General features: G+C 46.8%; 1 protein-coding gene across 8 annotated transcripts in view; it reads right to left on the bottom strand.

The window, feature by feature from the left end:
• Positions 1-25,675, bottom strand: part of Cit (citron rho-interacting serine/threonine kinase) — a 166,053-nt gene that overhangs the window by 102,168 nt on the left and 38,210 nt on the right. For all 8 annotated transcript variants that reach the window (XM_060382541.1, XM_060382543.1, XM_060382539.1 and 5 more), the window contains 2 exons: positions 19,815-20,018; positions 18,237-18,390 (listed from right to left, as the gene is read on the bottom strand). In XM_060382541.1, coding sequence (XP_060238524.1) covers positions 18,237-18,390; positions 19,815-20,018 — 358 coding nt within the window. The remainder of the gene's footprint in view (positions 1-18,236; positions 18,391-19,814; positions 20,019-25,675) is intronic.

Here is a 25,675-nt window from a genome sequence, read left to right on the forward strand (position 1 = left end):
CAAGCTCTCTCGGGAGCATCTCAGCCTTCCCTGCTGGAGTCAAAAGCTCCAGGCTTAATGCTTTAGACATTAGCTTATGGGAAGGGAACTTAGACTGAAGCATCAGCTCACATCCCGTGTGCAAGCGGGTGCAAACCCGATCTGACCGCAACCACCAAGGCCTGCTTTGAAAGAAAAAGCTTAAAATTAAAAGACTGGCAGTTATAATGTATGCGGGTCAAAAGGAAGTGTTTTCCATCCCAAGATAAAGACGGGAAACTACTGACGGAGCTACGTCGGTGACCCTGATGCAGAGGCAAGGTGGTTGCAATCTGAACTGGGTCTCACTTCCACCCACTCGAGCTGTGTGACCCTGGGGACGTCAGCCAACCTCTGTAAGCGAGGTCATTTCCTGTTTACAAAGAGTGTCTCTAAGCAGTGAAGGCTGGCCTCAAACTTGTGACCCTCTTGCCTCTGCTTCCCGGGCATTGGAATTACAGGTGTCCCCCACTGTACCCGGCTGCTGGGTGAATCTACTCCAAGTGCTCAGAACAGGCTTTCACATGCAGCAAACACACATGAAGGTGACCCGTGGTCGTTGCTATCACTGCGGAGTGCGGTGCGTGCTTATGGCAGATCTGACAGCCACTGGAGTCTAGTGAGACACAGCTGCATTTGCACTGAATAGTCTCTGCTATGCAAAGCACAGACACACCAAGGTGAATGTTTGTGTTAATTCTATCACAGCATTTAATTCCTCACAAAAGTTAAATTCCCTTCCACTATATACTAATTTATCTGTAGGAGACTAAAATAGAATTCCATTTCTGCGTGAGGAGGATGATTAATAGAGGGGCAGGAGCCACCCTCAGTGAAGTAATTATGATTTTTGAATTTCTGTACTATAAAGTAAGGTTCATCTGTAAAACTCTGCCATGCTCAAAGCATTAATGTGGTCAAGGTTAGAAAAAGGGCTAAGGCTGATAGTACAGGCCTTAAGTGTCATCTTATCACTCAGAAGGCTGAGGCAGGGGATCACCGGAGGAGGGCCTGCCTGGGCTCAAGGCCGGGGAATTGAGCAAGACCCCATCTCAGGATAACAAGTAAAAGGAGAGTGGGCGTGGGTGCTGTGGGGAGGCCAGGGAGATGAGCCAGCTGGTCAAGTGCCTGCATTGCAAACATGAGGGCCTGAGTTCAATCCCCACATGTGAAGAATAAATAAGGCCAAGCAGGATGGCACACACTTATCACCAGGGCTGGGCGTGGGGACCTGAGGAGATCTGGCGCTCCTTGGCCAGTGAGAGGTCATATCTCAAGAAGAATAAGGAGAGACTAAAGAGATGGTTAGGAGCATTCTCCTAGGACTGGGGTTCAGTTCGCAGCATGCATATGGCAGCTCATAACCACCTTTACCTCCAGCTCTAGATGAAATGATGCCCTCTTCTGGCCTCCACCAGCATCAGACACAGGAATGGCACAGGCATGTGCAGGCGGAATTATATACAGAAAAAATTCTTTTCACTTATCAAAGGTGCACGGTGCTTAAGGAATGATACCTGAGAGTGTCCACTGGCTCCACATGCAAAATCACCCATATGCATACACACAGGCACACACAAACACACACACGATAAAATATTTTCAAAAGTGAATAAAGTTTAGAACTCACTGAATATGTTAAATTTAAACCTAATGAACTGTCTTCTTCACACAATGTAGAATAACCTGGGAAAAGAGTCTCATTGAGAGATTGTCTCTATCAGGTTGGCCTGAGGGACTGTTGTGATTCCGCTCGCTGATGACTGACAGGCTCCAGCCTATAAAATGCATGGCCCCAGACCCCGGGTCTGAGTCCTGGATCGTATGAGAGAACAGAAATTGAGCTGAGCAGCAGCACACATGCGTGCATTTTCTCCCCTCTTGATGGTGCATGGGATGTGACTGTCTGCTCCAAGCTCATGCCTTGACTTCTCTGCAGCGGTGGACTGCAGGGTGGAGTGTGAGCAGAGTAAAACCTTCGTCCCTTAGTGCTCATCACAGCCACTGAGAGGAAACTAGATCAGCAGCGTAACCGTAGGTGAGAAAAAGCTTAGTGAGACCCAAGGAGTGTGCTCTGTAAATGCAGGGTCAGCAAGGTCAGCTGGCTAAAAAGGCAGAGTCCCAGCCCCAGCCCCACCGCCATCCCAACAGGATTCCTAGGTAACTCACAGGCACCCAGCTCAGCGTTCCTGGAGAATGACCCCACAGTGCCAACGAGATGGAAATCGCCAGAGCTCTGAGACACACACAGAATGAAAAGGCTAAACACCTGGATACATCTTAAAACAACCCTGCAGGGCCTGGACAAGTCCAAACAGCGAGATGAGGAGACAACCTGGTAGTCCTTCTGAGGCGGGGACCCACGTCCAGCATCAGCACCACTGCCCAGCACCCAGGAAAGAGCCTGAAGACTCTCAGTGGGAGCAGAGGTGGAACAGCAGTGTGGATGAAACCCAGAGAGCAGCACGTGGAAGGGGAGAGGCAGGCAGCCCTCAGCCTGAGTGTCACTCAGCCAGGAGAGCATGCTCCCAGCGATCACCTAGCCTCAGCCTTTCTCTCCCTTCTTGCCCTCTTAGAGACAAGCCAAAGGAGCGGTGAGTACCTCAGTACTCTCCTGCATTTCCCCCTCATGAACTACTGTGTTCCTCATACCTATAGAAACAAACAACAAAAAAAAGACAGGAAGGGAAGGATAACTCTTAGACTTCTTATGCCCCATGGAAACGTTTCCCTTTCTGTGGCCTTTATGCGATGTGGGAAAAGAGGATGATGCTGGAGCTGGAGAGAGCTTGGTGTGTAACGGACGCTTGCCACACAAACCTAACAAGCAGCGTTCAGATTCCGGGGCAGGGGAGCGGGGGAGACACATATGAACTCTTGGCTCTCCTATGACAGACAGGACAGGAGATAGAAACAGGAGACGAGATTACAGGTGAGGGAGCCTGTAGCTCGAAGCACAGCAGCAAAAACAAGAGAGACCCTGCCTCAAAGGAGAGCGGGAAGCAGCGAGAACTGACTACGTAGGGTCGGTCCTCTGACTTCCACGTTTGCACCGAGTCACAGGCAGCACCCCACACTACACGTGCATGAATAAATAAAATTGTATTTTTCCCTCTTTGGCTTAAAAAAAAAAGATATTGAAATCTTGGTTATTCGTCTTAAGTTTCTGCTGGTCCAGCACACAGCAATGCTGTCAGGCACGTGGTTGATGCACAATGAATGTCTGAGGAGCAAATATGTGCCTGAGTGACTTGGACATGGACCTTGCAAAAGGAAGAAGACATGCATAGTACTGGACTCTTTGGATCAAATGAGAAAGCTTTAAAGTCAAGATTGTTCTGTCTGAAAAATATGTTAATGAGTACTCGTATTAATATTTTCCTATACGGTGTCATGATATTATCAGCTCTCCTCACGAAACTTGCCTACCACACTAACTGGTGATGAATATACACAAAATCACACTTTAAGCTCTTCATTCACTGTAAAAGACAAGGAGATAAACAGGGGGAAGTGTTTCCCTGTGTTTTTTTTTTTTTTAATCAGCATGTTTGAGGTGACAGCCAGGCACATTCCCCTTAGTGACAGAGGGAACTTTGAGGGGAGCCCACCCCCAGTTACAAGACAGAACAAGGCTCTGAGAAACAAAGGCTATTTTAAGAACTATAGTTAATTTCTCTTCATAAATCCCTCTCCCTCTCTGTCACTCTCTTCCTCCTTCCCTCCTCCCTCCTCCTTTCTCCCTCTAATCCTGACATTCATTAAAAGCTTGGTGTGTTGGGGGGGGGGGAATTTATTGTATTCAAGTGTTTTCTTTTAGACAGCAGTGAAGTAGAAAGAACATGCCCTTTGCCCTCCTGGCTCGGCTCCTTCCTAAGATGCCCCACAGAGTTATCCTGTCCCACCATTAGTTTTTCACCATAACAGACACACACTGAGATTGTCTGGTTTGGGTCCAGTGTTTCCAGCTTTCTGCAGTGGACTCTAACTTCTGCTGTGGCCGAGCTGGAATGCTCTCACTGCACCAGCCAGCGGCCCTCAGTCAGGGTTTAATACGGATTCGGTTGGAGGAACACGTGACAAGAACCTGGTGTGGGCTAACTTCTCAGGCTTAATGTTACTCCGTGCAACACACCACGTCATGAACGTCAAGTCCTGATATACTTCAGAGAATTCAACTGGTCATGAAGAGGTGACATAGTTAAAGAAAGGATGCAAAGGAAAAGCATGGTGACACATGCCTGTATCCTGCAGTTCGAGAGGCTGAGGCAGGAGAATCAAGAGTTACAAGATTGACAAGAACTACACAGGTAGATACAGTCTCACACACACACAAATGGAGAAATGAAAAGAAGGAAGAAAGGAGAAAAGAGGAAGCGAAGTCTTACTCCTAAGCTCTTAACCATCAGTCTGAGTGGCTGCAATTGCTATATTGTACTGAACTGTGTGTGGCAGAAGAACACAACGAAGGGCGCCCAGGGAGTACCATGTCATGAAGGAAGGACAAAGGCACCTGAAGTAAAAGCGTGATAACGTCACAAATCAGGACCACGTCTGGAGAGCAGGGAGCAAGTGCTTGGTAATGCTCAGCTAATGCGCTACAATCAAGGGTGCTTTCAATTCGTTCCAGCTACATGATGCCCAGCCCTCAGGGGTTGGGCTGTGGGCATGAAAAGCAGAGGACACATAAAGGGAGAGGTGGCAAGTTTGGCTGATGAGGTAGAAGAGGTTTTCTGCATGTTCCACAAAGCATGGAGGGGATGGAATCCCAAGTGTTGGCTAAAAGGTATCTCCATGAACTGAAGTGGGGAAAAGAGGTGCTTTAAATGGCTGGAAGATGGAGCGGTGGCCCAAGAGAGCTGTGGGTAAGGAGGCTGGCCTTGAAGAGGGAGCCCTGGATTGAACTAGATGGAAGATAGTATCAGGGAGAATCTTAGTGGACTGGACAGATGCAATCTTTCGTAGTCACGCTCGGAAGGGGTCAGGTCAGTAGCAGTCAATGTGACAAACTGCACACTCTGGAAGTGAGTGATGACGCAGAGTGAAGGTGTGGCGAGCGGGGAAAACTGGATGACCACCCCAAGAGCAGAGACCTCAGAAATACCCGATGTGCAAAGAAAACTGGTTCACAGACAGACACATGTAATTCAGCCCATGAGAAGAGATTACATTGCCCAGAGCCTCAGGCCCACCCCTTGATCTCTCCCTTTGGAGTACAGAGTAGTGGCAATGATCTGACTCCTCCCCCTCTTCCGCATCAACCACATATTACAGAAGAGATTCAAGAATCTGACAGAGCAGATCCAGTTTGCAACAGCTATACATAAAAAAGGACTTCACCCCTTTGGCCCCCCAAAAAGCCAGAAAAAGACTTTTAGGTAACACTGTTCTGATGATCAATTTTTACCATGCTGTCTTCGAGATAAATACGGGGAGTTAGCATAGGAAAATATGCTTCAATCAATTAATCAATCTAAAAAACGCTGGCAACTGTCCACTAACAGCTAAGCCAATATCCCCACAGGTGGCAACTGCAATGGCTCTCGGGACTGTGTGTGTACTGACCTACCATACTCCAAGACCTGTTCCTTCTCCATGTCTGCATAGGGGCTGGAGAGATGGCACAGTGGTTAAGAACACATGGTTCTTCCACAGGACCACCGTTCAGTTTCAAGCACCCCACAACTGGCGGCTCACAACCACCTCTAACTCTGGCTCCAGAGGATTTGACACCCTCTCCTGGCCTCTACAAGAACCTACTCACATGCATGCACATGCACACACACACACACACACACATAAACAAATAAATACACCCAACCTAAAACAAATAATGAGCGCTGTCTGCTCTTCCAGAGGACACAGGCTCAACCCCTAACACCCACATGGCACTTCACAAATGTCTGTGACCCCAGTCCAAGGGGCTGCAATGCCCTCTTCTCACCTCTGAGGTCACCAGGGAAGCATTACACATAAAATAAAATGTTTTAAATTCAAATAAATCTTTAAAAATGCTAAGTATTTTGTAACTGACTTACTTTCCCGAAGGCTTGGGATACACTTGGGGATGCGTTCCCCCACCTCTGGGGTGCACTTGAACCAGTTTTCTTCTCTCTGTATTGACTTTTCCTTCCTCCCCCTTGGCTAGGTATTCAGCAATCTGTGAGCCACCTACATTAGGCTAGAAATACTCAGAAGAGGAACATTTCCAGTTATGACGAGTCATGGCAGCATTTCTCCACCGGTCCAGATTTGGGGTGCTTCTGTGATGCCCATGGGGACACATTTCAGCAGAAGGTGGGAAGTGTTCCACGGCTCTGCTCCCACAGACCCCAGCAATCTTCACTTCCAACACTATCCCCCCACCCAGTCACACACACCCACAAACACGGAGGGCCTTCTCTTTGCTGTCCTCCTGAGCTGCTGACCCATTTCGTCAGTCTTGGATACAGACCTTAGAAGAAATATAACCAGGGCCTGTTCTGTGACGCAGCAGGTGAGGGCATTCCTCATGAGAGCCAAAAACCTAAACGATGCCCAGGCCCCTTGTGGTAGAGCAAGAGAACCAATTCTCAAAAGCTGTCCTTTCTACATGTGCAGTGTGGGACATACACACAAAAACAAGACCCAAAACCACAGGGACTTGGACCACACCCACTGAGACAAACTGTCCACTCCAAGCCTGTGCCTGTGCTCAATTTTCCTCACATGTTCCAAAAGTCGTCTCTTGGTTTAAGTCAGGAACCAGAGAGCTCGTGTACTGGTGTGTCTGACGTCTCTTTTAACCTGAACACTCTTCATTATAAGAAAAAAAAAAAAAAGAACGCCATCAACCTGTTTAAGGAATCTTGCGGGATTTCTCACATTCTGGACTTTGCTGGCAGCTTCCCTGGAGCACCACATAATGTGTCTGTCTGTCCCCTGTGTTTCTTGTAGATTAGCAGATAACCCAGGGCCTTCTGGGTATTCGTGTGCAATTGCTTTGGCTGTGAGAGTCACTCAGGATGGGTTCTCAACCTGCTATCCCATGCCATTTGGGAACACAGAGCTCCTGACCTCACTTCTTGTGATGTGAAAATTGGTCTGTGAGTGTGTGTTATCACCTGATACCCCACACACGCACCAGCATGCTCTCTCCAATCTCTCACCCCGTGAGTTCGGCAGCTACAGTGATCACTATCTCTGAGCCCTTAATTCCTGAGTGGCTGACAGGAGGTAGTCTTCAGGCTCCCTCCTTTATAGCATCAACAGTTTGGTTACCCTGGTGCAAGCTCAGATAGAAAGACAGGGCGGATGTGTGGTTCAGAGTAGTGAACTTGGACCTCAGCAACCTCGAGGAGCGACCACTGAGAGATCCCTTCTCGGCATCAACATGCACTCATAAGTTTGTATGTTTACTGTGTTTAGAGACATTGTTGTAGGGAGAAATCTGGGACTTAGGTTTCTAAAAAAAAAAAAAAAAAACGCACACACAAATATTATAATTTGTTTTAATCCCAGATGTGGGGAATGGGACTTCTTTGAAGCAGCTATGATTTGCATCATGCTCTAGCAGAGGCGTGATTTTGCCAGTTGTAGATGGTTTTCTGCAGTTGTGTGATATTTGGAATTCTGGGAACTTTTCAGAGGGTATATAAACGCTAGAGCCCCAGGAGGTGGGATAGGAAATTGTTGGCTTCAAAGAAACAAGAAAATAGATTCAAGGATCTCTCTGTCTGTCTCTCTCTCTCCCCTTCATCTACTGATAGGGGTGAAATTGGGAGGATAAAAGGTAGAGAAAATAAGAACCCACAAAGTGGCAAAGACCAGATACACATTGTAGTGTTTATTGTTCTGTGCTAGGCCAACAGAGCCAACTTTCCAGTTTACAGGGACCAGAAGAGTAAGCACCAAACCTCTCTACCCTCTATTGAGGTGAAGGAAACAAAGCCAGAGTGTAGGAGTGTTCTCAAGGAAAATGACATACTTTCTTTACCAAGTCAATGTCGCATGTGCATGCGTGTGTGCATGCGTGTATACTATATACATATGTCATGACTATATGTGTGTATGTATATGATTATGTACATATGAATGTTCAGAAGATCTCGTGTATGTGTTGTAGTCAGGTACATATAATTGTGGGTACAGGTGTGTGTGTGTGTGTGTGTGTGTGTGTGTGTGTGTGTTATGGGTGTGTGCACATGCGTGTGGCCAAAGGTCAATGTCAGTATCTTCCTTGATCACTCTGTTAAGTCTCTACCTGCTGGAGGGCATGGCTGGCATACTCTACCCTCTACCTAGGGCGGAGTTTCTCCTGTCCTAGAGGCCCTTCACTATATAATCCAGACATCTTGGTTCCACTGGTCTTTCCCCCCACTTCCCTTCTTTTCCTCTTTTCTCACTTCCTCTTCCCCTATCTTCCTCCCCCACAACACGGCGTGCACCCCCACCACACACACACACTGCTCCAATAAACCTGGTTTATATAATGTAGCTTCACCTCCCCATTAGCTCATTCTGTTTCATTTAATCAATTACTCTCCACCTTGGCTTTTGAAACAGGGTCTGTCACTAGCCCTGGTGCTTAGCAATTAGGTTGGACTAGCTGGCCAGCATACTCGAGGGATCCTGCTGTCTCCATCTCCCCAGCACTGGGATTACAGGGGCATGCCAGCTCTGGCTTTTTGCATCAAGCTGGGGTGGGGAGGTCTACATAGCATAGCAAGTACTTCACTAGCTCAGCTGTCTCCCCAGACCTCCAAAACATTTTCAACTGTGAGTGTGGAGGAGACAACTTGAGCCTATCTCCACAGCGGACAATATCCCAAGATACAAATGACTGTGGGTCCAACCTCATCCAGAATATTAGTGAATCTCACTGTTGCTGAGATGTAAAACGGGACAACCGCTGTAGAAAAGGTTGGTGTCCTCGTGAAAGGTAAGCACACGTACCAGACGGTCTGGCCATCCCATCCCCACCGTGGTCCAGAGAAATGAATGCATGTGTCCGCAGACTGGTGTCCATGTCATAAGAGCAATCTTATTTCAGGTCTCCAAAAACTGGAGACTGCCCAAATGTCCACTGGCAGGTGACGAGATAAATAGTGGACCTCAACCCATCAATAAAAAGAAGTAAGCTACGGATGGTGCTTCAGCACAGAGGAATTTCAGTGTGGAGCAAGAGAGGGCTGACAGCACATATTGTATGATTCAGTTTACACAAACTCTAGAAAATACAAACTAAATTATAATGCTTAGAATCAGTTCTATTGTCTCTAGGGACAAAGGAAGAGATGAGGGAGGGGGGAGAGAACCAGGGTATCAAGTCTTGGGTATGATGGGCATGTTAGTCTTAAGCCTGGTGGTGACTTCCATGCTTATACATACACACACACACACACACACACACACACACACATATCGGAGTACAGATGGACTTTGTTCATCTATTATTCCTCAACAAATCCATGTCCAACTGCTGGAAGAGAGAGCCTTTGTTCCTAGCCTAACCTGGCTAGGGAGCGATGGTTCCGGCCCCTTCTTCCTGTAAGTCTTGTTCTCACTCACTTGTTCTACAAGGAAGGACTCACTGCATTTCCCAGAGCTGAGCAATCACTGGCCATGTCCTACGAGGAGGTAGGACTGTGTGCCTTTTAAGATTCAGGATCAACACTCCGTCTTCTCGATGCCTGCACCCAGAGCTGGCGGCCACACAGCCAGCTGGCCACTCTTGTTCTTGCTCTGCAGCAAGGCTGACCTGCCTGTAAAGCAGAGCTTACCATTCTTCTGTAGAATGGGCATGATATCAGCACCAAAGGTTACATCTGGGGGTTACTCTTCTGCACATGTCCCTTTGGAAGTCAGGAAAGGCTGAGAATCCACTACCAGGGAGCATCCATGGCCACATTCATTCTCTCTGAAGTGCACACTGGAAGCCATTCCCAAGCCCTCCTTCATGGACCACCTGGGCCTCCTACTCTGTGTCCTTATGCTGTCATCTCCTGTCACTCCCACCAACAGTCCCCTTTCATTCCGTCCAACCTTCACCCTCAGAAAATGAGCATAAATGCAATCAACACACTTCATAGAATTGATTGGAAAGTTGGCTGCCGAACAGAGTCCCAGATGTTTAATATAATTTAGAATCATTGGCCAAATCATTTCCGTGCTTGCTTGCTTGCTTATGAAAGGGTTTTCAGCAAGTGAGAGCTGAATGGTGGGGGGACTCCAATTTCTGGGTTCCCTAACAAACCTATTCCCAACTCCCATCTTCTCCATGGGAAAGCATTTTCTTATCTCATTTAGAGATGATCCAGTTGAAATCTGTGGCTGTCCCACTGGTGTGGGCTGAGAGGCACAATAAAAAATGGAAAATATGGTGGGGAAAAGCCAGTATTTGGAAAACCAAGGTTTCAAGAACAACCATCCCAGACCTCTACTCTTCATAACGCAGGGCTCTCTTGATGGTCCGTACGACTGCTTGTATAGGCCACCAGGAAGCCAAGCTTCCCAGATCACCCTTCCTCCAGCAACATACTCAGAATCCCCTTGTTTTGACTCTAAACCAGCACTTTATTTCTAGAACTAGAAACATCCTTCACCCAGATCTCTACACTCACTACATGTTAATACTGCAGTTATCTCTAGAATAAGTTGTCACCATTTATAATGTAGAATATATACTTTTAATATCTCTGGCCTCCAAACACATGCTAGAGGAGAAAATGCCTATAATCTTAATTCATAAGCATTTAGCTCCTTTTAGCCTATTTTTTCTCTTAATCACTTACCCTCTAAAAACAGAACAGCCCCCAGGAGACGCATGAATATTCCCTGCTTATTCCCTAAGAGGCAACAAAGTCCTGCCTACAGCTCTTCATCATTCCTTTTCCATGTTCTGGCCATTTGAGTTCCTACATAGATCTATAGCAGCTTACCCTCTCCCAGGCCTCCTACAAGCTGCTGATACCCAAGGGGCCTTGGTTCCTCTTCCTTGCTTCCTCTTATCCCTACACTGATCAGGAGACTGACAAAGAGACACATTTCAGGTTTAACCAAGCTTACAAAGAAAGCGCATCTGCATCCTCCTTACAGTACATGACAAGACGAAGAAAGGCCAGGCAACGGGAACTCTGAAGCGCTTAGAGGCTAGAACCAAGTGAGCGATCATATAACGCAACCCGCCACCCTACAGGCAAAACACTGAGGTACAGAAGCGGAAGGTGAGTGTTAAAACTATAAGGGAATTTCGTTTGGGAGGAAGACAAGTGCTGTGGATAAGAAATCTCCATTAGAGATGCAGGGCCTGATGAAGCCTTGGCTTCATTCTTTTCAGTGATGCACAGAAACAGCCTGCCAGTAAGAACATCCAAATTATTAAGAAGCAGAAGAAGGATGCTGTTTGGAGTACAAGAGGTGATGGTATTTTATATTACTAAGGGACATCCCAGAAAGTTAAATAAGAAACTCAGAACAGGAAGGACTGGAAATGAGTGGGAGACACTGTTGACTCTACAGCTGTAACACTAGATTTATTTTTTCTAGATTTATTTTTATTTTACATGTACGTGTTCTGCCTGCATGCATCTAGGTGTATCACACGTGTGCCTGGTGGTCCAAGGAGGTAGGAAGAAGATGTTGAATTTCCTGGAACTGAAGTCAAGTTAAGAGACCTGAGTGTCCATACAGGCACTGGATATGTAACCCAGGTCTTCTGCAAAAGCAACAAGCGCTCCTAACTGCTGCGCCTTCCTTCCCAGCTCCTTGCGTTGCTCAAAACTTCCACCATTCCAGCATTTTCAAAATAAATACATAAATAAATAAATGCTAAATAAATAAATGCTAAAGAGAAGAGTTTTATTTCGTGGTATTTTATATATCATGGTGGTATAGACTTATAATCCCGGCACTTGGGAGGCTGAGGTAGGAGGATCATAAATTTGAGGACAGCACAGGCTACACAGTAACACCCTATCTTTAAAACACACAACAACAAACATCCCTAATAAACAACATAAAACAAAAGTAAAAAGGCTGGAGTTGGAAGGCCCTCAGCGCCTGCCACCAACAACTGCCAGGTCTGTGGCCTTCACTAAGAGCCCCGGTCTTTAGCCCCCAGCACTGTCTTGTGTATTGTGGGATTCATTCTAGGAAATGAGTCAATAGAGGTCTGGTTAGGAGCAAAGGGACTAGTAAAACGCATGGTAGACGCACGGTAGGCTTAGCACAGCCTGGCACATAGTAGTTGTTTAGCAACCCAATGTAACACTTGCCTAAGAGGTGTTAATAGAGGACACTTAACCTATTCCTCACTAACAAGGAGAGAGACAACAGTAAAGTGGGAAAAGGGAGAGATAAGCAAATTCTCATCTTGAAGGATGAAGTGATGTCTGGAGAAAATCTATCGGAGAAAAAAGCTTTACATTCCTCAACAGTATAGCATAAAAGCCCAGTAACTCAGGGCTGGTGAAAAGGCTTAGCAGGTACCTGTTGCCAAGTTGGTAACCTGAGTTCGATTTCAAAGACCCACACATGGTGAAAGGAGGGAACTGTCTCCCACGAGTTGTCCTCTGGTCACATGTGTACACTGCCAAGGCACATGTGTATAACCCTCCACAACACACACACACACTCACTCACACACACAAACTCACATAAATAAATAAATAAATGTAATTGGCAATGGGAGCCCTTAACCAAAAAAACAGCCTCCTCTCACCCTGTGGCTGGAAGTCGAGAGGAGGAAGACCCACAAAGATGAGCAAGAAATGCTGAGCCTGACACCTCTGATTCTCTCCTCCTCAGCGGCTTTGTAAACTCCGATATGCACGGGGACCACCGACGGATCTTATTAAAAGGCAGCTTCTGACCTAGCATCTCTAACAAGCTCCCAGGCGATGACGATGCTTTTGGTCCACGGACCGCACTCTGAGTAGAAACGTCCTCCTAACCTCTGGCAACAGTTCCGGGGCTTGTTAGCAACAGCAGTCTTGGAAAATTAATGAACATTACTGGAATGTGGTTCCTCCTCCTGAAAATTATCAACTGGGGGCAATTGTATCCCTTGAGACAGCCACCTCAGGAGACCATGAGTGATGTCTGGAGACATTTTTTGGGTCTCACAATTCCAGAAGGGGGATGCTAAGCGGCATTGTGGGTAGGGGCCAGGGACGGTGAGGCACACTGCACCTCACACAGCAGCCCTACAACCAAGGACCATCTGGCCACAAATGTGAGCAGTGCCAAAGTAGGCAGGCCCTGCTCCAAATAAACAGAACGGTCTTCACTATGCACCTAAGGCTACAGACCCTGACTTCAAAGGCGAGCCATCGATCCAATGTCCGCTCCCAGGTCAGCTCTGACACCTGAGGGACCACAAAGGGCAGAGGCTGTAAGTGGAGAAGAGTCTCCAGGTCGGGGCCTATGGTCTGCGTTTTGTTTAAGGTCAGGCATATGTGGTTCCATAACCAAGCGGGGAGTGCAGGAAACCTTATGTCTGACTACCAGTCAGGCCCACAGCCCTAGTCAAGCTTATCTAGACTCCAAGCTCTAAGCAGGCAAGACCACATTTGGGTTTGCTCATGAGCAGGGCTGAGGACTCAACGCAGCACCTTGCACACTACAGACGCTCAGATCCCAGACCGAATCCCTTAAGTTCTAAAGTTACTTCAACTCCAAACATTCTGACACAGACCCAGAGACTAAGCGGCCCACTCTCTCGTGACGTGGGGTTGGTCTTTCCCCATCATCACTTTCACTACTGTTACGGCGAGGGCAGGCATGGTATTACAGAAAGAGCACGGGCTTTGAATCACATGGCTCGTGACACAGATCCACACTCATTCATTCACCAAATGTTGTTGAGCAAGTTACAATATTATCCCCATCTGTAAGATGGACCTAAAACTCAGGAATTTGGAAGCAATACTGTGTGGCATATTAGAATATCGCGTACTGGGGTGAAATAAATGTGGCCTACACTGCTGAAGGACTGTGATTTTTAAAAAAGGAAACTACATGATACTGCTTACTCTATACACAAGATTTTTCAAGACCATCACTCAGCGATGGGTACCTCCTCTTCAGCCAGATGCATCCACCCACCCCAAAGGTTTATAGTCGATGTGAGTAGATGCCTACAGTCTAACTATCAACTGCCCAGGGCCAGGGAGGGCAGGCAAAATGACATCTACTTGCAAAGGAAAGATCTCAATGTGCCATCAGCATGGGCTCGCCACTGCGTCACCGTGGCTACAACAAAACAAAACATGCTCTCTGCTAACAAATGCTACGGACCTGGAAAACCAGAAGGATTTGGCAAGAACTGCTTCTTGCTGAAAACAGTGAGAGGACAAGAGGAGAGAAAAGGCCCCTGTCAGGAGTGATAACCAACAATGCTGGTTCTCCAGGACACGCGCCAGAAACACTCAAGGAGAGAATTCATGGTCACCTCTCGCATTTACACCTTTCTCATCCTTGGGTGAAAGGTGTAAGTGAGCCAGTTCCGTTGGGGAAAAACACTTTAAGAGATGTGCTCTGGAAGCGTGCCAGACAGCTAAACCTTCCCACTGACAGGAGCAGAGAGACGCCAGGAAACCCCATAGGTATGGAAGTGGAAAGTTCTAATGGCTACCAGAACTCTAGAAAAATAAAGCCAGTTTAAGACCAGAATCTGAAACATTGGCACTACATAAACCAGGGCAGCTGTGAGGGTTGAGGGGCCCCCTACCAAAGTCTGGAGCACAGCCCTGAAATAATGACAATAATAAGCAGAGAGAAACACAACCTTGCAGGAGGCTCGGGAGGAAACTTCAGAGCAACGGGTGCCTGGGCCCCCACCACTGTGGCAGTAACCCCTCGCAGGGTGGTCAACCCACTGGGAGAATAAAAGACCCTGAACTGGGTCATATCCCTGGGCCACACGCTATTGCCCATGACAACCCCAAGGGGCAGGACGTAGGATGGCAAGGATGCCCCACCCGGCCTCAGAGCCAAAGCAGAAGAAGAATCTTCGCTTCCCTCGCTGCCACTCTCAGCTCTGCCATTCATCGACTTGCCCGTACCCTTCTTAAATTGCATTTTTGTATCCTGCCAAGACCACCCCTCGAGATAACGCGTTTCCGACGATTATTCCCTGCTGTGCTAAGCGGTACTTCCTTTCATCGGTTACAAGAGAAAGAAGAACCGGGGGGTGAGACAGCAGAAGGGCTAAGGCTGCTTTCATCAGGGGACATCAGTGTCTTGTTGCGGAAGAGGAAATGCTCAACGGCCGGGGATCACAAGGCATTGAAGTGGTGAGTGTGAACTTGGGAGACCTGATGACTGTAAGGGTTCTGGGCTGATGAGAGTCACTCCATGTGCATTTGTGAAAAACAAAACTGGACAAAGGCATAATTTATGTTAGAAAACGGCTCAAGTCCCTCGGAATACAGCAATGTTCTGATTCACAGGGCCCTTAGCTGATTGCAAACACACAAAGAAAAACACCTGCCAGCAGATGCCTCTCCTAATGGTGGGGACCTACCATGCACCACCAATCCTCAGAGCGAAGATTCCAGCTCCGGATGAACTACCTAAACGGAGACTGGACCCACCGACACAGACACCGTGCAATATGGCCTGTGACAGACGAGGGACCCACACTGCAAAACCCGGAGCAATCTGTGCTGTCTCAAGTTTAAGTAATAAGAAAAATGTGGTCTGGGTTTTGGCAAGTCAGGCACTATTCTTTATGCCTATCCACATTAGGAACAAGGAGGTGAAAGGTCCAGAGACACTTGCAGAGTCAGCTCTGGGACTTTTCTGGAAGTCTGATAGTGCCAAAAACAAGGTTGGTGGAAATGTAAAGAATTTCTTGAAGCAAACACATTCCATGAGTCTTTGGACTATGCCGGGAGCTGGCTGGCGATCAGTAAGTCTTCAAGGTCTTCATTATTATGTGCATGCATGTGTGTGTGCATGTGTGTGCGCCTGCGTGCGTGCGCCAGCTGGAGTTACAGGTGGCCGTGACCTGTCCGTCACGGTGCTGGGAACCAAACTTTGGTCCTCTGCAAGAGCCGCAGGCACTCTTAGCCACTAAGCCACCCCCACAGCCCGGCCTCTGCTTTCTGAAAGAGCACTGGTATCCAGTCCTCTGTAGCCCCCAAGGGCACTGTACCCATATGTACACACATCATTAAAAGTAAAATAAAATTTCCCTTAGAAAGTGCAGAGGGAAACCGTGTCTATCGCGTTGAGCATATCCTGCTTCCGTTTCTGGTCACTCATTTATTAAGCCAAACAGCACAATGACTACTGATGGTGCTTCCATAGCAGGTGTCACAGGTCATGCAGCTGTGTCTTAAGGCAGACAGGAAGATGGTTAGCAACTCTATGCAGATGATGTGTCATGCCCTATACGGATGAACTTGGGCTGCCTCAGATTTGGGTAGCCAAGAGGGAGGGGGCCTGCCTGGCACCAACCCCCTCCCCACCAGGGAGGGCAAACTCTCATAGCAAAAACAACATCAAGACCTACCAAAACACAAAATAAAGTTACTGAGATAATTAACCACCATTCACCGACTTACCTAAGTGGAAATGTGTTGTTAGGGATAATTAGCAAGCTCATGCATAAAAACATTAATTGCTTGTTCAAGAAGATGAGATAAAAAGGCAAGACGAGAAAAGTACTTTAATAGCATCTAAAGGATATTCTATCAAATCTTTCTAAAAGCGTTAACAGAAAGAATGGAAATATATTACTGATTAAAAAGTCTTACCTTTGAAAATTGGGAGGGAATTGTCTGAATACTAGAAAAACAAACCAGTGTGGCTACCAGAATGCTATGGTTTAGGACTTAAATGTGGCTTTTAAAAGGCCATGTGTTGAAAGGCTGGTCCTCACACTATGGCGCTCTGGGGAGGTGGTAACACTTTCATAGGTAGGACCCTGGAGGGACACTGAGCTGCAGGGCCCGCATCACTCTGCCTCGTGTTTGTGAATATGAAGTGATCGGATGTCTCGAGCTCTTGCCACTTGGCCTCCATGCTGGTCTGCAACCTTGAACTGTGAGCAGAACTGACCCTTTCTCCTTGAAGTTTCTTCAGTCAGTGAACCTCATCACAGCGGGAGGGAAGAGCCAACACGCCAAGCCGCTCTCACGTCTCAAGTGAAGGCACAAGAAGCTACACAGTCCCTCATCCTAAATGGTCAACACAGATCTTTCTCTGGGTATTTACACCTATTTAAAATGAGATGCGTGAAGCTGGGACCCATGTGTAAGCACACATCTCATTCATGCTCCACACGCAGCCAGAGGTAATTTTATATATTTAATGCAACACGTGGAATTTTTCCACTTGGGATATCATAAGCTCAAAAGCTTTCAGATTTAAGTATTTTAGGTTACTTTTCTTTTTTTTTTTTTTCTTTCTTTCTTTTTTTGATTAGGGATGTTCAACCTGTAATCACAGCTCCAATATGAAGCTCAGACTTGATCCCTAAAAACAGCTTCCACCCCCCATCCTCCCCACCACTCCCACCTCCGCCTCCCAACAGCATCAAAAATAAAATAAACAGATCCAACAGAATAACCGACACTCTAATCTATGCTGATCACTGGGCCGGGTCTCGGGGTCACCTTCAATCAACATACTAAAAAAAAAAGTTTTAACATCTTCCAAAGAAAATCAGATTCATAAAAATAATAGACAAACATGCTTCTTAGCGTTGCTGATGAGAAATCAGATCCCTGTTCTTAATGAATTGATTCGGTTTTATGCTCTTGATTGTACAGTGAGGGGTGACTGCGTCTCTGCGTGTATTCAGTACAGATTGTTCATGCTTCGGAGCTGAGGGAAGCATCACAGGGGGAGGCAGGTGAACAGGCCAGGTGTTAGTTTGTGGTCTCATCGCAGACAGAGCCCCAGCTGCCCAGCCAAATCTTTTTCCTATCCAGAGAAAGATATAACCAGGCCTGTGTTTCATCTTGGAAGAAACTGTCAAACCAAGGGGCAACCTTTGAACTCTGCCATTTGCACCTCTAACTTACTCCTAGAAACATTCTGAAGGCCACGGAGAGACAGAGGTTAGTAAATGACCCACTTCTGTACAGACAACTATTAATCGAAGACAGCTTGGTCATTCGCTTTTTTTATGGCTGTAAATAATTAAAGCCTTTCTGTGTGTCAATTTCTGGCTGCTTTGCAATAGTCCTAAAGCCCACACCCGAGCGGAAGGAGTACACCCTACTTACAGTTACGAATGTTATCCCAGTCTGTTCCGGCAAAGAAAGGGTGGCAGCAGAGACCCTCAAACTTCAGTCTCTCTTTCTGGCCACACAGCAAACTCTGAATCAGATCAAGGAACTCACTGCTAACTTTGGGGTCATCTGGAAACTTCAAAAACCTCTATTCAAAAAAAAAAAAAGAAAAAGATTTCCTTAACAGTTATTCAGTTTATGTCCTTAAGTGAAGAGGGAATTTCTCATACATAAAAGTTCTTTTCATTCTTTTTTTTTTTTAAATAAAGTTTTATGCCCTCATAACTTTAGACCAAAGGCATGTTCCTGAAATAAGTGGCCCGCTCACATCAGTGGGCCTAGCTCTTTTGTTGGGGTTCAATGTCCTCCGTGAGCTGACCTATACATCCCTCTCCCATCCAAGCTCACACGCTCCCCATCTCTCTCTCTCTGTTGTCCAACAGCACTGAGCTATTTCAAGCTCCCTGTACATCTCACGCTGTTCTCTCGGCCTAGAACTCCCCCCACCGAGCACCAACCCCAGCACTCCCCGGCTGCCTTCCGGCCTGGTGTTCCCATCGACATGCTCCCTCTACGCTCCACCCTTTCTTGCTTGCTCTTAGTTTTTTGAAACGGGGTGTCATCTAGCAAAGGCTGGCCTCAAACTCAAAATGCAGCTAGGAAGGATGACCCTGAACTCCTGATCCGCCTGGCACCACCCACCCGCTAGTGTTCCGAGTTTGTGCAGACATGATGTGCTGTGGTTTCTGAGGGATGGTGAGGAGAGGTTTGATGATGGCCCCTTGCGCAGCACTGCTGACCTGGTTCCCAGTGCTACCTAGTACCGTTTTGCTAAGCCTGAATTACTAAACAAGCAGACTGAAATGGAAGATGGATATTAGCTCCAAGAGTTATCTAGAGGGAAATTTCAACTCAAGAGAAGCCTCAGCAACAGTGTTTATACATTTAAAAAAAAAAAAAAAGCATCAGCCATTCCAAGGAAATGAAAATTGGATGAGACACAGAATCCGAGGGAACGAGGCCTCGTTTCTCCTTAAAGCTAAAAAACAGGTTCGTGGCGTCCTTTAGAAATGGGCTTAATGGAGTGCAATATACTTATTAGACAGTAGTTTTGATTCCACTTTATACATATTTGTGTGTATACACAAACATATGTGACTTCAGTTCTAACTCATCTGCTCAGTTCTTCCCCCCCAGAGAATCAGGAGCCTCAGGCTCCGACAGTCTGTGCTGTGGCAGGCAGTTCGCACAGCCTCTGGGGTTTGGTTTCTTCACCGGCTTGTGAGGTACTAGTGCCTACCTCCCAGGGTTGTTTGAAAAAGAAAGGAGCTAATGAGCTATCGCATCGATTCCGAGACTCACAAGATGCACTTCACAACCAATAAAAAGACAGGATTAAGATGGCAGCCATCTTTCCTCTTTAGCACTACCTCAAAAATGCTAAGGGGCCCTCAGGATGACTGACAGCTGCAATCCCAAGGGCATCAGTAAAGAGCTCAGGGGATTTCGCACAAAGTCCAAGCTGTGCTGCTTTACGCTTAAGAATTTCTTCAAGTTCTGATGACCCTTCACCTGGAAGTTCATGATGTTGTTGAAGGTGCGGGCGGAGGTTCCCTCTGTGAATGGGGTTCTCCCATAAACCATCTCGTAGGCAACCACTCCCACGGACCACCAGTCACACTCCGGGCCATAGCTGCCTCTCCGATCCCCGTTCATCACGGTCAACACCTCAGGAGCCATGTAATCCGGGGTCCCAATGGGGAGTTTGGCGTCCACCTAGAAACCCATAAATAAGAGAAACACAGCACACTCTCAGTTACCCTCCAGTAGGTGCCAACACGGGCATCAGACGCCAGCCGATTTGCCACTGATTACCTTGCTGCCTGCGAATTGACCCTCTGTCAAGCCGCACACACTATCAAGAAACGCCAAAGCTTTACTAACTTGTAAAAAGGGGAGGGGCATTATACAGCCCAAAGGCAAACAGATAGGGTTTGCTGATGACGTATACTGTTTCATTACACAACTGTTTGAAGATAGATTTCCTGGTACAGGCTACTGCTACATCAGAACTTCCGGTTGGCAGGACTGAAGGGCTGAGACTCAGGGCCCCGTATAAGACAAACAAGTACTCCGTCCCCAACGGAGCTACATTCTAAACTCATAGAACTTCTTTAACTCAAAAAATTATATATATATATATATATATATATATATATATATATATATATATATGGCAAAATGGGACCTGGGGAGATGACTCAGTTGGAAAAGCACTTCCTGTGTGAGCAAGAAAACTTCAGTTCAAATCCCCAAAGCCCACATCAAAGAACTGAATGTGGGGGTGAGCTATAATCCCAGCACTGGGAAGGCTCAGCTGAGGGGATGCCAGGGGCTTACTGCTAGCCAGCCCAGGTAAATTGGTGAACCCTGGCTCAGTGAGAGACCCTGCTTCAAAAAATAAATTGGAGAGCAGAACTTTGTTGACCTCTGGCCTCCACATCCATGCACATCCAGATGTGAGCACAGGCATACACCACATAAGCAGAGAGAGAAAAGAGAGGAGAAAAACAACAAAATGATAATTAAGCCTAAACATGGATCTATGGTAAAGATCAACCCATTAATGAGAAACTGTGGGCTAGCCGGCAACACAAAAACAGCATGAAGTCGGACAACATTTCAAGTCTGGGAGGAAAAAAAAAAATGGAAACCGGCCTTGGGATCTGCTTCCTACTTCAGCCCACCTGCAGAGCACAGTGTGCTGAGTGAACGCCACCCAGGCTGCATGCTAATGAGCTCACCTGCCTCGTTCCCCACTCCTGTTCCTATGGTCCCCTGCCTGTTTGGAAATGCTGTCCCTGCAACCCAGCAGGGCCCGAGCGCTGCCGCCCTCGGCAAAGGCAGACCAGGACACCGCGGGAAGTCTTTCGATAGAGCCATCCGCATTCCATTGCATTCCATTACAGGGACCGGCCTCCTTTCCTAAGACTTTCTGCTTCAGTGTTTAATGCCTTTGTTTCTTGAAATGATGATGCTGATCAAAGAATTAGACTCCCTGACCCTCGCTGGGGGATTCAGCAAGTCGGCAATCCCTTTGATCTTCAAAACTGTTTTTCAAGTTTTACTGAGCATGAAATGTGAAGGTCTAAAGACGCCTGTCTGGCCTCCTGCCCATCAAAGCAGAGAGGCCTGACTTCAGATATACAAAGCTGACCGCTGCCCTGTCACCACAGCATTTGTGGCCTCCTCTTAAGGCAGCAGTTAGACAGTGCAGAAAAACCTCCTTATTGAGGGATAAAAAGTATACCCAACAGAACCCAAAGATCTGGGGGATGTGGTCACACTCCCTTAAGGCTGGACTTCATATGAAGAAAGCAGATTTAGGCCAGGCATGGCAACATAAGAGTTCTGTTCTAGGCTTGAATAGCAAGAAGAAGGAGGAGGAGAGCGAAGGCAAATCTGCTTTGATTTGATTTCAGAGTTTTGGGAGGAAGGGGAATTTTAGAGCCCGGCACTACAAAACCGCCTTCCCCAGTGACGGGATCAGATGAGGCTCTTTCAACTATGGCTTCAAGCTTTCCCATCCTCCTACCCAGGAATGAGATTATCTGTTAATTCTCATTCCCCCACTTTTATACTTTACTTTAGTGTGTGTGTGTGCGTATATATATATATATATATATATATATATATGAGCATATTAAACATTCCTGTGATTATCCCATTCCTTTTTCACATGTACATGTAACAGGAATATCAGAATATTCCTATAGTTTTCATATTCTTTCTCTTATGTATTTATAGACACACATACACATGTGTATGTGTAATACAGGAATACTGAAACCATTCCTGTAAATCTCCCATCTCCTCTCCTTCCACCCTTTCCTTGGGCCCACACTCTCATGTAGGTTTTCCTGGCCTCAAGCACAAAAAATAGTGTGATGCTGGTATGTCTGACTCTGATCTCTGGCAACAGCATTTCACTACAAGGACCCATCTGAGAATGCTCAAAAGTCACATCAAATGAGAAACAGGGAGGCCTGTGCCGGAGGCAACAATAAAGACACAGGGACATACTGGGTCTAACAGAGGCACAGTGTGGCTTAACCTTGACCCCAAAAGAAGCCGGGGAAGGCCCTAATCAGCAGCCTGGGCTTGCTGGTTCAATGCCTAATTGTCTTACAAGAGTGGGAGCCACAGTTGTTAGATAAACATCATTTGCACAGGTTAGGGTCTATTTTACTGCCACAGGGGATGTGCCAGGATATTCTGCCCTCCTTGTTTGCAGCTGACAAGAGATGAGCACTTGTTCATATCCAAGGAGATGACTTAATAAACTTGACTGGACCAAGTTTATTAGGGTGACCCAATCAAAAGGTACGAACTGTCAACACTTCATTTCTAAACTAATGATCAAAGAGTCAGATAATCCTGCAACTGACTTATCTCAGAATAGAAATGTATAGACATATTTACATATACTTTTTATGTCTGATAACTATCTAAATTCCATTAACAATTTGTGCTAGAAAGCTACAAAAGCAAAACTACTTTTTGTTCTCCCCCTTGCTTTAACCATGGTGCTTACGAGCAATCAACAAAAGGTTCGAGCGATATGAGTTTCCATTAGCCACTGACTCCAAGCATCACATGATCTCACGGGTGCTAATACCTCCCCTTGTGCTCTCACCCTCCCCAGCTAATCTGGGTAAGATATTCAAAGTGTCCTGGGCACTCCATCTGCCCAGGCAGTGACTGACTGGGCCCAGGCATACTCATCTTTAGCTCTCACTCTATGACAGAGAAAATAAAAGCCAGTTCGGTAGAGACAAAAGAGCAGGAGACAGAAGTAACTGCCATATTTTAGGAAGATGGGAAAAAAGAGGGAGGGATGGGGAAAAGCAAAGGAAATCTGAAGATTCAGCAGCTTCTTTCAAAAATAAAATGGAGGGGCTAGAGTGACAGTTCTGTGGTTAGGAACACATGCTGAAGCCAGGAGGTTGTGGTGCACACCTTTAATTCCAGCAGAGGCAGGTGTATATTTTTTGAGTTTGAGGCCAGCCTGGTCTACACAGTGAGCTCCAGGACAGCCAGGGCTACACAGAAAAACCTGTAGGGACGTTTTTGAGAATTCTGGAATTTTAGTTTCTTAAAATATGTAAGAACGTGCTTTCGTTTTAACCCGAGGTGTAGGAATATCGGCTACTTCAGACCGTCCGCAGCAGCTGACTATGATTTGCCTCATGTTCTAGCAGAGGCGTGGTTTTGCCAGCTGCAAATTAATTTCTGCAATGGTGTGACCTTCGGAATTCTGAGAACTTTTCAGAGGGTATATAAGGGCCCCCAGGACTGTTGGGTGGTTGTTGGTTGTTTATAGAGGTTAGTTTCAATTTGGTCAAAGAAGAAACAAAAGGGAAAAAAATTAGATTCAGGGATCTCTCTCTCTCTCTCTCTCTTCCCCTCCATCCTTGTTTCTCTCCTATCTAGTGAGTAAAGAGTAGGAAAGAGAAGAAAACCTCCAAATAGCAAAGACCAGCTACAGAAACCTTGTCTTGAAACACCAAAAAACAAAAACAAGAAAGGACACATGCTGATCCTACAGAGTTTCTGAGTTTGACTTGTAGCGCCCACATCAGGAGCTCACAACCACCTGTAACCAACGCCCTCTCCTGGACTCTGCAGGGAATGCACACCCATATGCACATCACCACGCACAGACACGTCATGTTTATATAAACTTTTAAAATAAATTAGGGGAGGAAACTATTCTCTCCTGTCTCTCAAGCCAAAGGCTGAGAGGTGAAACTATTGAAACAACTTTACCTCCTAGCATACACACACACCTGCAGAAGAAGTAGGTGTAAATTTTCATTTCTCTGATTTCTGGCTTTAGGGCTGAGAAAACCTACACCAGCAGAGTGTGGGCCCGAAAGAGGCGGTGGAGGGAGAGGGGACGGCAGAGCCACAGGAGTGATTTCTGTATGTCTATACTATATTCGTGCTTGTGTCTATAAAGACACCAGAGAGGGAAGAGGGGAGTACCGGGGATGGGAGAAATCTTGCTCCGACATGACCGTGAGAAGACTGTGCCTATGGGTCTCCAGCGTCTGGAGGACTGGCTAGAACAAGTGTTCTACTTTATTTACAAACCCTTTGCTTCACAACAAGTGGGAGAGGGAGGCAGAAGAGCCAGGTTAGCTGCTGGCCCTCCTCTGTGAGTCTAGTAAGGAAGTGTGTCTAAGCCACACAGAGGGTCCTGAGGTCACGAGGCCCACGGTCCTGCTGACTAAGGTAAAAACCACTAAACCCACCTTCTGAACAAGAAGCTTGACATAAAGACAAGAGCTGGGGAAAAACTCAACTCATGTAAGACTCATGTAAAGTGCAAGAGGACATCTGGGAATGGAAGCAGACAAGCAGATTTAGCTCGCAGAAGTCCAGCAGACATAAACCTGTGTGTATATGTAAGGGGAGGCCACAGGACAAGCTGAGCATCTTCACTTTCCACCTTAATTTCTTACATTCCTGCCTGTGAGTGTTCGTGTGTGCGTAAGTACATGCCTGTGCACATACACACACACACACACACACACCACACACACCACAGCACCAGTGTGTGGAGGTCATAGGGCAGCTTGCGGAAGTCAGCACTCCCCTTCCTGCAGGCGGGTCCCAGGGATAGAACCCTGGCTGTCAGGCTTGGCGGCAGGCACCTGCTGAGCCACGTTGCCAGCCCTCTGCCTAGATTTTTGAGACAGGGACTCTCACTGAACCTGGAACTGACTGCTTCAACAGAGGCTGACTGAGCAACCACCCCAGAGAGGCATCTGTCCCAGGCTTCCCAGAGCTGGGATTCCACCACGCCAGACTTGCTCACCTGGGGTTGAATTCAGGTCCTTGTGCTTACAAGACAGAACTTTACCAAACAAGCCATCTCCCCAGACTATATTTTTATAGTATAGCTATAGTACAGAGAACAGAGAACCTACACTAGGCCTATAAAGTACCTGTCCAGTGTGACCACATTCAGCTCTCTGCCCGCCATTGAGCAAAGAGACGAAACAAGAGACATTGGTATAGATTCTAAATGGCTGCTCTTCTACAATAAAAAGACCTTTACGTTTAACACACTAAAGGAGCTGGGGCGATGGCTCAGTGGGTATGGCAGTGTAAGCCGGAGGGCCTGAATTTTAAGTACAGAACCCACAGAAAGCTTCTGAAATCCCAGCACTCCTACTGAGAGACATGGGTGGAAGGGACACATCCCCGGGAACCCACAGGCCAGCCAGCCTGTTACTGAGAAGCAACAGCAAAGAGATCCAAACCAAAGAAGGTGGGAAGCATGGACTGATGCTGGAGGTCATCCCGACTTGCACGTACCACACACACACACACACACACACACACACACACACACACACATGCAC

This window comes from Meriones unguiculatus, chromosome 4 (assembly GCF_030254825.1).
Source record: "Meriones unguiculatus strain TT.TT164.6M chromosome 4, Bangor_MerUng_6.1, whole genome shotgun sequence".
NCBI lineage: Eukaryota > Metazoa > Chordata > Mammalia > Rodentia > Muridae > Meriones > Meriones unguiculatus.